This window comes from Strongyloides ratti (genome assembly GCF_001040885.1).
Source record: "Strongyloides ratti genome assembly S_ratti_ED321, chromosome : 2".
NCBI lineage: Eukaryota > Metazoa > Nematoda > Chromadorea > Rhabditida > Strongyloididae > Strongyloides > Strongyloides ratti.
In genome coordinates this window covers 10798204-10814045 of record NC_037308.1, presented here as the reverse complement: position 1 = coordinate 10814045, position 15842 = coordinate 10798204, and the positions used below count along the sequence as shown (strand labels likewise).

Here is a 15842-nt window from a genome sequence, read left to right as displayed (position 1 = left end):
TTTTATTTCATATTTCATCATGTATAACAATTTAACATTATATAAACTTATATATATACAACTTTTTTTTTTCTATAATTTATTAATTATCAATTCTTTTAATATATTCACTAGCAAAATGATTAATTTTCATCTATACATGTATCTCTATAATTTTTATATATATATATTTATATATATATTTTATTATAAGGATATTTATTATTATTTCATTTAAACATTACTATTAAAATATAAATCATTTTGTTAAAGTAGTTTTAAAATTTTTAAAATATTTTTTTTTCTACTAAAATAAAAAAAATAATTTATAGAAACTATATTTATGATGTATAATTTATGTAAGCTTTTTTTTAAAATGCAATTATTTTAAAAATAATTTGATTTCCTCTAAATCATTTTTAAAAAAAAAAAAAAACTTCAAATTATTATACTCAATCATGTATTATAAAATAAAAAAATATGAATATACCCTTTGATGTTTCTTTTTACATTTTTCTTCCATTTTATCAATGAGGATGATGATGATGATGATGATGGTAAAATACCATATAAAAATATTCTATGTATATAAATAGATATTTTATATTCTAATGCAATATATGCAAAAATATTCTATTTTTCTGGAGAAAAAAAACTTGCCCTATGTTATTTCAAAAACTTTTATATTATATATGTTTAAATAGTAAAAATTTTATTAAAAAATTCTCACATCAACTTTTTTTTTTTTGTATACATAAGATTATATACTTTTTTTTTTAAATTTAAATAAAAAATTTATTTTTTTTAAAAATATTACTTTGAATATTATAAATTTTTCATTGTATTATAGTGTTTTATAAAGTTATTATAAAAGTTTTATAAAAATTTTTATTATAAATAAATGTCTACACAACAAACAACTTTTACTGGAACTTCAGGAATAAAAAATAATTGGTATAGAAATTTATTAATTAAATATCCTGAAGTAATTATACTTTTTTTTCTTTTTGCAACAGCTATAATTATTCCAATTAATTTTTGGATATATGATCTACCAACATTTTCAAATCCAATAAAAGTAAATAAATAAATATTTATTTTTATTAACATTATATTTTTTTTTAGGGTTTCTCAACTCAAAATACATTTATATCTAGGCAATCAGCAACATCAAGATTACTTCAAAAAGCTATTTTAAAAAGTAATGGTGGATTTACTCTAATTCCTCAATTCACTTATCAAGAAATAGTTCATTGGAAACAATTAATTAAACAAAATAACTTTTTTAGTAATGTAACTTTTGATAATTTTAATGTTAAAAACTCAAGGGATATAAAAGTACATAAAAATTCACGACATATGTCTGTAAAAAAAAGAAAAAAGAAAAATACATCATTATTAGAGACTTTAAAAATTGAATCTATACATAATTTTGGAAAAATTGTTGTTAAAAATCATGACATTGGTTCATATGAATCATTAAAATTCTTTTGCTCACTACCAAAAATATTAGAAAAAGTTGGTATAATAATATCTAAAAGTAAGTATTTATTTTTATGTGCATCATTTTTATGATATTTTAAAGAGTGCAACATAACGGAAAAATGTAATAATATTGTATCATTGAAATTATTATATGCATATATATATAATTATTTTAATGAATCTAAGATTAAACAAAATATTTGTGAATTAGAAAATGAAAAATGGAAAGGGATGAAAGAAAAAATTATTAGTTGTTTGGAAATGAATTGTATAGAGGGAGTAATAGAAAATTTTAAAAAAATATTACTTACCGATAAATATATAATTAATGATGTATCGTTAATTATAATATTAGAAAACAAAAATGAAATTAGAAAAAGAATTAATAAGGAAAAAGTTGATTTATTAGAAAAGGAGCTTAAAACTTCATTATTAGCTTTTGATTTTGATGTTAAAGAAAAACTTTTTGTTGATACATTATTAACTGATGTACCTTATGGAATTCTAGGAGCATTATTAGTTTTTATTGTTCTTATTTTTAGTTCTGAATCTATTATTTATTCAATTAATGTGATTTTAATAATATTAATGTCATTGAATTTTTCATATTTTATATATAGAGTACTATTACAAATTGAATTTTTTCCTTTTATTAATTTATTAGCTGGAATTCTTTTACTTGGTATTGGTTCAGATGATACATTTATATTAAGAGAAAATTTTGAAAAATTTAAAAATCATGTTAATGATTTACCATTAGCTAATATTTTAACAAAATCATTACAAAAATCAACAGTATCAATGTTAGTTACTACTTTAACTACTGTTTCAGCAATATTTTTTAATTTTATTTCACATATTACAGCAATTAAATGTTTTGCTATATATGCATCATTATGTTTATTAATTAATTTTCTTCTAGTTATAACATATCTTCCAGCATTATATATATACCAAAAAAAACATACAAATTGTATTTGTAAAAATTTTGCAATCATTAATAGTAAAATTGATTCAAAATATAGTAGATTTCAAAAATTATTTAAAAAAAATATTGAAATTGTTATAAAATATTTTGTAACTGTTATTCCACTTATAACATGCTCCTTTTTTTTAATAACATTTTTAATAAGTATATTTTTATTAACATACATTCCTGGTTTAAGTCTTCCAAATAAGGAATATTTTCAATATTTTAGAAAAGATAGTATTATTGAACAATTTGATTTAAGATATAGAAATCATTTTAAAGTACTTCAAAAGAAACATGATCCAATATTTATAAGAATATTATTTGGTATTGAACAAATTGATTATGCACCATTTTTGACACCAACATATAAAAATGAAAAAATAACATTAATTGGAGAGGGTAAACAATTATTAAAAGATAAAAATCTTGAATGGATTAATAATTATTGTAATCATATAAGTAAACAATCTTTTGTCATGTTAAATTATAACTTATTTTCATTGGCTCCAGATTTAAACTATGTTTTTATTGATGAATTTTATAATAATTATATGAAGAAAAATTGTACCTCTAGTGAGGAGATATGTTGTAATAAAAGTCAAAGACCTTATCATGAAAATTTGATACAATATTGTGTTAGTAAGATGTTTTATAATAAAGAAACATCATTATCAAATAAATTAACAAATCAATTTTGGTATCCAATTGGTAGACCAATATTTCATATAAAACAATTTTCCAGTAAATCTAATTTTAATATTTATTCTATACATCAATGTGCTTTTTTAACAAAATATACATTTTCTTTTGATTTTTGGACAATGAAAAATAATTACAATCAAATTATTAGTATTATTAAACAAAATTTATCTGAAGCACCTAATGAAATTCTTAAAAATCCAATTATTGATTTAGAACAATTTAGATTTTATGATATGCATTCATCTTTATTGACAGAAACATTAATATCAACAATACTTGGTTTATTATGTGCTTTTATTATACTATGGATGAGTATAAAAAATACTAAGATAACAATATTTGCTTTAATTGTTATCATTGATATTGTTATAACAACATTATCAGTAATGCCATTTCTTAATTGGCACTTAAATGTTGTTGAATCGACAATTATTCTTCTAACAGTTGGTTTATCTTTTGATTTTGTTCTTCATTATTCAATTTCATATGCAAATATATTAGATGGAAATTATTTTTTAAATACACCATCAATTGAAAGAACAAATTCAATATCAACTATAACATTAAAAAATAGTAAAAGTAAAAGTATATTATTAGCTATAAATGATGTAATTTATCCTATTTTTGTATCAGCAGCAACAACTTCTGTTACAGGTTTAGCTATGTCTGTAGCATCAACATTATCATTTCATCAAATTGGTGTTTTTATGATAACAATGGCAACCGTCTCATTTATTCATTCAACATTTTTTTTAATGTCACTTTTATTAATATTTGTACCACCAAAAAAATTATTAACATCACATACTAAAGATATATTGATAAAAAGAGACAAAACATCAGAAACATTAACACCATTAATAAATAAAAATGTTAATTTTATTAAATATACATCAGAAAAAAGTAGAACATCCTCACAACCAAATTTAACAAAAATATATACAAGAAGACAAAGCTCAAATTATCCTTTGATAACAGAAGATTATATAAATAATATTGCTGGTAGAGATTATTTAGATAGAAGATTTTCAGGTACTAGTGATGATATAGCTACAAGTTTATCATTAGCAAAAATAGCAAAAAGTCATCACATGATTAAACGTAATTCTCTTGGATATGTTAGAAGAGCTTCATTACCTGTTCCACAGGCATCTTGTAAAAATAAAAGAAATTCTCAAACAAGTAATACTATAAAAATGAATGTAACAAAAAAAAAAGACAATATATTAGATAGTATGAAAGAAGAAAATTAAATTTAAAAAGTACAATAATTATAATATAGGATACATTTATTGTTTAGATTCAATGAAAATATAAATTTCATTGAATATTGTAATATAAAATAATTATATAAGTAAATAATTTGCATAATAAAAAAAATAAAAAAATATATATTTATTTTAAGTATTATACTATTTTATTTGTTTAAAAAATAAGAAAATTGTAAAGTACTATAAATCTTTTTTTAATATTATATATAATTTATTAAATAATCATACTATACTCTACATTTTATATATAATTTTTTGAAATTAAATTGTTGTTTTAAATATAATAATTTAATTTGATTTATAATATTAAAAAAAAAGTTATAATTATATATAATAATTCTATTATATATTATTTATTATTAAACATACAACAACAACAAAAAAAATTTCTAAAAGTACATTAATATTATTAAATTAAATAATTTTAAAAATTTAACAAATAATTTTTATTTTGATGGTTCATTTGTATAGGTTAATTTACCTGTTTTATTAAAATATAGATATTTTTTTTACTAATATTTTATTCAAAAAGTTTAATTTCCACTTTTCCAGTGAGCCATTTGATAAATAAATAATATATAAATTCTACGTGAAAATTTTATATATTATTTATATTAAAAAATAATGTTTTTAATGTTATAAAGTCTTATGACGGTCAAAACTTTATAAAACATTACTATTTTATTGACAAAGATAAATGAATTGATGTTGTTATATGCTACATAAAAAGGTATCTACTGTATAATAAATACAACTTTTTAATGAAATTTTCACTAAGATAAAATAAAAAAAAAAATAATTAAAGGATAATTTCTAAAATAATTTAGAAAGGCATCAAATAATTAAAAAGAAAATTAAACATTAAAAGTGTACTTCACTTTATAAATAATATGACTTGAAACCTTATTCACATGAGTATAAATGTTTTTTATATTTTAATTATAAAAAAATGAGCCGTTTTCCTTTACTTTTCTCAAAAGATGTCTTGAAATAACCATTCTTTGAACCTGAGATGTACCTTCATATATTTGGAATATTTTTGCATCTCTCATTAACTTCTCAACTGGATATTCTGTGTTAAAACCATTACCACCAAATATTTGAACAGCATTTGTGGCAGCTAAATTTGCTGTATCAGCTGCGAAACACTTTGCCATTGAAGAATAAATACTACTTTCAACTTTGTCATCAATACATTTGGCAGATTTATAAGTAATTAAACGAGAAATCTCAAGATTCATAGCCATGTCAGCTAACATAAATGAAACTCCTTGGAAATTGCAGATATTTGTGCCAAATGCTTTTCTCTCAAGAGCATATTTTGTTGCTTCATCGACAGCTCTTGCGGCAATACCATTAGCACCAGCAGCAACAAATGGTCTAGTTTTGTCAAAAGTTTTCATAGCTACTTTAAAACCTTCACCTGGAGCTCCAACAACTTGAGAAGCTGGTATTCTAACATCTTCAAAAGTTACTGCTCTAGTATCAGCACACCTTTGTCCCATATTTAATTCTTTTCTTCCAACAGTTATTCCAGGAGTATCAGCATCAACAACAAATGCAGTAAAAGCTGAACCAGCTGAAGCTTTAGGATCTGGATTTGATCTTGCAAGAACAAAGAACCATTTTGCGTGACCTGAATTAGAGATCCACATTTTGTTTCCATTAACAATGTACTCATCACCCTTCTTCTCACATCTTGTCTTAGCTCCAGCAACATCACTTCCAGCTCCTGGTTCAGTAACAGCATAAGAAGCAACAATAGGTTCATCAATCAACCAACCAAGATATTTCTTTTTGATTTCCTCACTTCCAGCAATAATAAGTGGAGCAGCAGCAAGACCATTTACAAGAAATGATGTAGATATTCCTGTACATGCATATCCTAAATTTTCTGCTATTATAACTTCTGAAACACTATTTAATCCTAAACCACCATATTTCTCAGGAATAGTGGTATTAATTAACCCAGCAGCATGTCCTTTTTTAATAATATCCCAGGGAAATTTTGCTGTTTTATCATATTCACTAACAAATGGCATAATTTCTTCTTTTGCAAAAGCCTGAACTGCATCTTTTAATGCCAATTGATCTTCAGTAAAATCTAAAATATTTGTTTATATAAAAAATTGTTAGTTATCATAAAAAAAAATTATTTACTAAAAGATAATCCCTGATTTAAAGATGAACAGAATCTCTTTGGTATGTTGACATTTTTTCCAATGTTTTTAAAAGTATTTAAAATCATTATTGTATTCTATAAATAAAAAAAAAAAATAAATTTTAAATTAAAAATAAAAACAACCAAATCATCAAAAATATTTATATAGTAGAATAATGTATACGTGATACATATTATATATACTAATATTTTAATGAAATTTTATTAAAAACACCTTGTAACGTAAACAGTATAATTCATTGTTTATCTATTTATTTTTATTATTAAAGAAAAATAATATAAATATGAATATTCAGTTAAGTAATAATTTATTATAAAGTAAAAAATAGAAAAATAAAATTTCTTTGATTTAAAAATTTACATAATTATTTTAATATATTTATGTTGATTTTGATACATCAATAATTTCCATAGTTGAAATGATTAGAAATGATTGCCATCACTTTTTCTTAACCTATTTAAAAGGAACTATGCCTTTACCAGAATGAACTTTGACCCGATCACTAGACATATTTTTATCAGTATGTTACTTTTATTCATCTTCTTCTATTTATTTAGATACATGTTGAATATTTTTAACAGAAATAATTTATAGTTTGTAGTTTCTGATATCTTTAAAAATGTGTATTATTTTGAAGTTATGTACAAGAGGATGTAGTAAAATAGATATTACTTAATTATTAATTTTATTACTAAACGTCACGTGGTTGAACAAATAAATATAATTTAAAAATTAAAAACATTCATTTATAGTTCTAAAATATCACTTAAATATATTTTTTTTTAATAAAATATTATATAAATTTTATAAACACAAGAAAATATATTTAAAAAAAAAACAAATTAATAAAATAAAATTATTCAATTTAATTAAACCGTAACTAACTCCTCAAAAAAAAATTATTTATATGTTTTTTACAAAATAAAGAATTTAAACATATCTTACACTAACAATACAAGATAAATAATTTTTATATACCATATCAACATGCATTATCTTCTAATATTGAAGATAAATAATATTATAATAAATACTAGGTATAAAAATAAAGAACTGGATATAAAATCACAAAAGGAAGATAAATTAAATAATCCATTAACCAACAAAAAGGTTGAAAAGCCTACATGATTAAAAAAAAAAATTATAAAAAAAATCTTTATTTTAATGACTTCAAAAAAATCATAACATTATTATTTAAATACTATATTAAAAAATTTGTAAACTTGATTTATAATATTAAATAACAAATATCTTTTATAGTTATTATTACAAATATTATACTATTTCATATTAAACATATCATTTTACAAATAATTATTTATACATTCTTTATAAAGATAAAAATAATCTAGGGAAAAAAAAATTATTTTATTATATTATAAAAAAGAAAAATATTTTTTTTATTATTTTTTAGTTTAAATAAATTTAGTTTATATTTAGTTAAAAAAATTATATTGATAACTGTAATAAAATTTAGATATAGAGAAACTATTTTGTTTTTTTTTAATATATTATTTAACAAATATTATTTAATGCCAATTGATAGATGGAGGAGAAAAATGAGAAATTTAACTCATCTTACATTTAGTTTTTATAAAAATTTATATTATCATGAAATTTTATATTTTAAAAATAATTTTTTGTTTTATATCTATTCAGATATAATATTAATATATATTTTATAAATTAATTTAAAAACAATTTATATTTTTTTTTATAATTTTTATTATTATTATTAATATTTTATTATAATTACCATAGTTATGATATATATATAATATAAATATATGTATAAAATTTTTAATGTTTTATCTTTTTATACCTATTGACCTTCTCTTTGAGTAGTTATATTTTTGTCAATATATATGTATACTTCTTTTATACTTTTAAATAATGCCGTTTTTTTTTTATTGTATTTAAATTTAATAATATTTTTTTTTAAAGAATGACAATTTAGAAACAGTTTCTTTCTTCTTTTTTTTTCAATAAGTTTATTTACTTATGAATTATTTACATTAAATATCAATTAATATGACAAGTTGATCATACTTTTATATTTATTTTATAATTAAATTCTTTCAATCATATTTTGGACTTCCTTTATATACCTGTCTTTTACAAAATGTCAAAAAGATATTACAAAAAGATAGATATATTCTTTTGACATATGATATTATTAAATTCACAAGAATATCTTTTTAGTTAGGCATCATATTTTTATAACAGCTTTTACAATTATAATTTGATAGTTAATATCATTATAAATTTATATAAAATATTGTACAAATATATGTATAAATATATATATATAAATATAAATAAATATAAATTTTTTATATTATCTCAATAAAAAGTTTTCAAAATATATTATCTACTTTTAAAGAAATACACCTTAAAAGCTTTTTAAATATTATGAATAATATAAGATAAAATTTTGTTACAAGAAGATTTAAAAAATCTTTTTAATATAAAATTTTTTAGTATGAAAAATTAAATATCAAGTGAATATTATTAATCTTTTTTTGATTAAAATGCTTCATTTCACTATCATAAGATTTATTTCTTATTTAAGGTGATAAAAAAAATTTTTTTAAACATTTAACAATTAGGTCAAAATTATTAAGAATAACCTTCATGTATTCAATGTTTAAGTTAAGATTTCATTATTTTTGAGTAAATAATCCATAATTATACTCCGCCTATAAATATTTTAACTACGGACAACTGCTTCTTATATAAATTATTTATTTATGTCCGTTTTTTACTTATTTATAAATTTTTAATTTTTTTATTACTTTGTCATATTAAAAATTAATTTAAATCACATACTTATGGTTTTTTTTAATAGATAACGTTACAAAGAATAATTACAATTTTAAAGTTTATTTTATCAAAAGCTTAAGAAAGTAATTTAATTTATATTTTAAATTAAATTATTTTTATTTTATTTTGACATTTTAAATTTTATAAATTTAGTATATAAATATACTTTAAAGAAAGTTAATTTTTGAATCAAAGAATAATCCTTCAGTTATCTAATAAAACTATATTTGAAGATATTGTCAAAAATGTTTAAAAAATTTGATATATTTTCTTTATTTTTTCTATTACTCTTAATTATATCTACAATTGCCTTACCGTTAGAAAATTATGAAAAATTTGTAAGTACTAATTCTTTGTAATATTCAATAAAACAATAACAAAAAAAATTTATTTTTTTTTAGAAAATAAAAAAAGTTAGGATGGCAACAACAGATATGCCACATCAACCAGCTGTTCCACCAAGTTTAGAAAAAGACATAATCCATCCAACTCAATCACTTCTAGAAATTTCCAAAAAATCTACAATACCACCTCATAATATTCAAACACAGCTTTTGTCATTTGTTTAAAAAAGAACATAAAGCAACATTTTAATTCTTTTTGAAAAAAAAATATACTTTTTTTTTATTAACTATAAGGTATTAGAAAAATTACAGAAAACTTTACATTTCTGTTTAAAAAGTATTCATTTTTGTTTACCAAACATTTGTAAACATTTGTGTATAAATTTAAGCATTACAAAATTTATTCTAATATAATAAGTATTTATCATGAATGCAAGAACATCTATTTAAATTTTTTTTTTTAATTTATAAAATTTAAGATAAAAATAAATTTAATAAGATGCTTAAAGCTTTTATTTCAAATTATAAACAAGAAAACATTTTTAAATTAAAATTAAAAAATAAACATTTTTTTTTTAATTAAAAAAAAAAATATAACTTAGTTAAAAAATTATTCTTATGATATTGATATTATTTTTCTACTTCTTTTACTTTCTCTAAAACTTGCCCTAAGTCTATTTAATTCATCATGGAATATCTCACCGCTTTGTATGGCATTAAGAAGTTTTTCAAAATCTTTCTCCTGATTTTTTTTAAAATGGTTTTTATTTTGTTTACCAATTTTTTTAGGAAATTGTTTCTTTATAAGTGTATTCCTTTTAATTCTTTCATTTTCTTCCTTTTCTGCCACCAATGTATTTCTACATTCCTCGAAGGAGTTTAAGAATTTTGAAAAATTACTAAAAAAGCTTTCTCCTGTTATCATTTTATTATCTTCACCAAAATATTTTAGGCAATTATTTAGAGATTCTTGAAATTTTGTATAATTACGTTGAAGATTTCTTAGAGTTACCTTACTTGTTGAAAGAAATGATGTTACAACATTAACAAACTTATCCATTTCTTTGAAATTTTTTGCTGATGGTATCGTTGATTTTGAAATACCATTTTCATCAATTTCCTCAATAATATCTGGTAATCCCACATTACATTCTTTATTTTCTTCAATTAATTGTTTTTGTATCTTTAATTCAATTATTAAAAAGTGTAAAGATGATTCTAAAATTTTAAATTCATTTCTAACTTCAGCTTCATTTACTCTACTTGCATCATAAACAACTGCGAGATCTTTATTTAATGATACTACATTAGGATATTTTTCCTCAACCATCTCAACAATATAATGTAATAAATTTTTATCATTTTTATAAGAATATTTGACATCTGTTACTGATGACAAGGATCGTGAATGAAAACCAAAAGCATTTCCATTGTGTTTTCCTTGATTTAAATAATTACCAATAGATAAAATTAATGCTAGTAAAGTTTTTAGACGTAGATTTGATGATAATGCATTTGATGCTTTTGATACAGATTCCATTGATTTTAGTAATTCTTCTGCTTTTTCAGAGAATGTTCTTATGATATTTATACATTTTAAGCGTTGTTCATAACGTATTATTCTGAAAACAAAAAAAAATATTATTTTGTTAGTAGAGTTTTTTTTTAATATTTTTAAACTAAATTATTATTAAAAAAAATGTATATAGAAAAATAATGCAATGATAATTTATAATAACAAAGAACTTTTAATTTCAACTTTTGAAATATCTTTAAGATTAATGTTATAAAAAAAAATATGTAATTTTTCATGAATACTCATATGTTAATAAAAAACTTTTTTAATTATTATAACTTACGTTGATACTTCATACAAAAATCTATCTGCCGGAGCAAGAATTGTTGGTGTTTTATATTTTTGAAGAACTTCATTTAGATGATCAACTTCATCAATAGTTGGAACAAATTTTAACATTTGTTCAATCATATCTTTTGGTATTTTATTTTTTTCATTCATATTTAAAAGGGCATTTTTAATTTCTTTGTTTGTCATTTTTAATTTACTTAACATTATATTACAATTTTGTGCTCTTCTACTATCAATAACAGAAATGAGATTATCATTTTTTAATCTTCTTGTTAATGTATTCATTGTACCATTATCTGAAGAGATATCATCATGTTTTTGTGAGGAGAAATTTAATGATATTGAGGGTAAATCTAATTGTTCATACATTTTTTCATCACCTAAATTTTCCCAAATTGTACCTGGTATCTTTTCTTGTGGTATCACAGACCAATTTATTGATTTTAATGAGTTATCTGACTTTGGGACATTTTTATATTTTATATGTTTTAATTTAACTTTTCCAAATGCAGATGGTAATGGTGGTGGAAGTGGGGCATTTTTATTGATGTATGATAATGAATTTGAGGCATTAGATGTAATAGTTGGTGTTGGTGAATGACAGGGATCAGAAGGATTTGAGGATGTTTCAGATATTCTAGAAAAACAATCTAAACTACTACCATCTTGAATATCAGCTAATCGATTCTCCAATTCAATTACTTTTTCTTTTTCATTCAATAAATCTCTTTGTACTTCCTCAAATTTTCTTTGTAATTGATCATATTCAATTTGTGTTTTTAATTTTTCCATTAACTGATTAACATTTATTTTATATGCATCATCTATATAAGCTGAATAATTAAATTCATCAGAATTAACTTGAAATATGAGTTGTTGTAAGATAAGGTTAAATAATTTCCATATAGGTATATTTTTCACATCACCAGGTAACATTAATAAATGTTGGAGGATACTAATAAAATATGGTAATGCTATTGAATTGTCTAATTTTCGTAAAATAGTATCTACGATGATATTTGGTGATTCATAGTCAAATGATGAGTTAGTTGATGTTATTGAAAGTGATGAAGCAAATTCTAATTCATCTTCTTCTCTCATCATTTCAAATAACTCAAAATGATCTTCTAATGTTTGATTATTACTATTTTTTAATTTATCAATAACTTCTTGTAATCCTAACATTAACATTTCATAACGTAATTGAAGACGGAATTGTAAAGAATTCTAGAAATTAATTTAAAAAGAAAAAAAATCTATTACCTCTGAAATTCCACTTTTAAGAAGTGCATTAAGTAATCCCATAACAGCAATTCTAACTTTTTCTGTATCTTTTTTTTCCTCTTGCTCTCTATTTAACTCATCTAATAATCTTTGAAATCGACTACGTTCTCCAAAAATTTTTATAGCTTTTGTAAAAGCTTTCAATACACCACTATGTCCTTCTTCAGATAACAGGCAAACTCCAGAAAGTAATGATAAAGCCAATAACTAAAAAAAAAATAATAATAAATTATTATAATTTTTTTACTATTATATTATTTGTAAAATAAAAATAATAAATTATAGTATAATAATAAATAAATTTTTTTTTACTCATATGAATAATATTCTAAATAAAATGATTCAATAGCACCTTGTTTAATATTTCTATTTATGATACATATTTTTATGATGTATTTTATGAAAGACAATTTGATTCATTATAATAAATTTATTTTCAACTATTACTATTACAATAAAAAATAAATTGCTTTTTAAAATAATAATTTAATAGAGGTTAACTAAAAGATTAAATTATTTTATATCCTTAATATATTATTATAGAAAAAAAAACTTAAATATATATATATATATATATTATATTAAATTATAATAAAATAAAAAATCAAAAAAGTTAGTAGTATAAGAAATGAGGAAAATAAATTAATCATCCATTATTTATTATCACAACCCTTTTTCCTTATTTATACATCTTAAAGATAAGGCCAGTAGTGCATGATAACATGGGATATATATAAAATGAGAAAAACAAATATAAAAGATGATTTGTTAGAAATTATAATGTTTAAATAATACAAAAGTATGGTAAATGTTTTAAGAAATGATAATACAATACAATATAAATCTCATTAAATAAACATTAATCTATATTATAATAAATAAATGTATTTTGTTTCTTTTACAACTGTGATATTAATTAATGTTAACAATAATATTATATTAAAATAAAATTTCTACTTGTGCCAACTTGAACCAACTTGGTGGATATAAAAATATTTTTCTTTGATAAATGCTTCCTATTGATAAAAAAGAATGTTAATAATGATTTATTAAGTCTATTACATAAATGATATATTAATTGGTAACGATTGTTTATTAATAAAAATTTTTATAAATTCTAAAGTATATCATTAAAAAAGAATGAATCATAGTTAAAGATTAACATTAATGTGTCAAAAAGTACTAATACATCTTTTTCAATGATACAATGATACAATAACTCTACTATATAAGTATTCATTATCTTAATTAACTTATACAAAAATTTGTATTTTTATATATTAAACTATTAATAGTACTTATTAAAGTAATAAATAATCAATTAAAAATATTACCTTTAAAGGTTATTATAAATTTATTATAAATGTATTATAATATATTTTTTAATTAATTTAAAAAAAAACATACCTTGCATCTGGCATTTGGAAATGATATAGCTCCAGCAATGTAATATAATGTTTTTGAATTATTATACAAAACAGCTTCTCTACCAACAGAAGAATTCATCAATGCTCGTAGACATTGTAATATTGGAAGGACAGTTTTATATCTGGAAGATTTTTTTAATGATAACTCAACAAGTTTAGTTAATTTCTCTAAACCACCAAGAGAAATAAAATTTTCTAAATATGAAGTTGATCCGGTTCTAAGGCAAATAGCTAATTCTTCAATTTGTTGTGATGCCTCACTAGCATCATTTCCATCTGGATATAATAAAATATATCTAGATAATAAGTCAATATAATATTCACAAGACTCCTGGCGTGATAATTGCCCCTAAAAAAGAAAATTTTATATATTATTTAATTTTTAAAAGTAAAAGTTACCTGGCGAATGGTTTGTTCAACAATCATTAACCATTTTTTTTCTTTAGGTTGCCTTCTAAGATGTTCATTTTGTTCATTTGACAAGTCAAATTCTTTTAATAAATTTTCAAATGCCTGATCTAAATCACCATCAGATGGTAAGGAGGTTGGTAATAAAATTTCAGGAGTTGAATAAGTAAAATCATTTATTTTATTATTATTTTTATTGGTAATATCATTGTTATGAGTATATGGAAGTTGAAATGAATTAAGAAGTCTAGGTAAAACATTAATTGATCCAATTTTATTATTATTCTTAAAATTTTTACCAGAATTATTGTATCCCTCTCTTGATTCGGTGGTAGATGTTTTACTAAAACAAGAATATGCCTTTTCCATCAACTCTTCAATCATCTCTTAACATTTGATGTAATAAAAATGTCAAAAATGTAAATAAAAAAATCTGCTCTGTGCTTCTTTTTCCTTTCTTTTTTTTAAAATTCTGTAAATTAAAAAGTTAAATAAAAGAAATTTGCAAAAATATTTTATTATAAGTTAAAAGTTAAAAATAAAATAAATTTCTTTTAAACATATTATAAAAATAACTAACTTTCTCGATATTTCTCTATTGTAATAACGATTATATAATAATATATTTTTAGTGTAAAAGTTTTCTTAAAACTTTAAATCTCCTGATAAGATGATGATAATAGGCTTCTAGTATTAAACAGGTAAAATGAAAAAAAGATTCTTTCCAAGTTAATCAAATGATGTAAGAAAAAATAATTGTTATAAATGATGTTTTTATAAAACTAATATTTTGTGTAAAATTTTGTTTTTAAAAAATAATAAAAAGTTATTTATTATTAATATTTGTATATTTTAGAAAAATAATAAATATAAAGATAAAAAGATAATATAAAAGAAGGGAATAAATTTTTATAGAGAAAAAAAAGAATAAATAAATAATCTTTTTTTTTTAATTATTGTTAACGTTTTATTATAATAATAAAAAATATTTTAAAATATATTAAAAATAGTTAAAATTCAATGAAGATTAATAACTTTATGATTTTAATATATTAAAGTATAATAATAAGAATAGATAAAATTTATTTAAAAAGAT

At 20.3% G+C, this 15842-nt stretch overlaps 4 protein-coding genes across 4 annotated transcripts; 2 read left to right on the top strand and 2 right to left on the bottom strand.

Moving 5' to 3' along the window:
- Positions 1–880: 880 nt before the first annotated feature.
- SRAE_2000344600 (Protein dispatched) lies at positions 881–4392 on the top strand (the record flags this gene model as incomplete). The annotated part of the gene is made up of 3 exons (XM_024654639.1): positions 881–1057; positions 1105–1519; positions 1565–4392. 3 exons carry the CDS (start codon positions 881–883, stop codon positions 4390–4392), a joined length of 3420 nt encoding a protein of 1139 aa, XP_024507991.1.
- Positions 4393–5345: 953 nt separating this feature from the next.
- On the bottom strand, positions 5346–6658 carry SRAE_2000344500 (Medium-chain specific acyl-CoA dehydrogenase, mitochondrial; the record flags this gene model as incomplete). The annotated part of the gene is made up of 2 exons (XM_024654638.1): positions 5346–6514; positions 6571–6658. 2 exons carry the CDS (start codon positions 6656–6658, stop codon positions 5346–5348), a joined length of 1257 nt encoding a protein of 418 aa, XP_024507990.1.
- A 3003-nt stretch (positions 6659–9661) lies between these two features.
- On the top strand, positions 9662–9985 carry SRAE_2000344400 (Hypothetical protein; the record flags this gene model as incomplete). Its single annotated transcript, XM_024654637.1, has 2 exons — positions 9662–9754; positions 9818–9985. 2 exons carry the CDS (start codon positions 9662–9664, stop codon positions 9983–9985), a joined length of 261 nt encoding a protein of 86 aa, XP_024507989.1.
- Positions 9986–10376: 391 nt separating this feature from the next.
- SRAE_2000344300 (Delphilin) lies at positions 10377–15130 on the bottom strand (the record flags this gene model as incomplete). The annotated part of the gene is made up of 5 exons (XM_024654636.1): positions 10377–11382; positions 11620–12854; positions 12891–13118; positions 14319–14687; positions 14738–15130. 5 exons carry the CDS (start codon positions 15128–15130, stop codon positions 10377–10379), a joined length of 3231 nt encoding a protein of 1076 aa, XP_024507988.1.
- Positions 15131–15842: the final 712 nt, after the last annotated feature.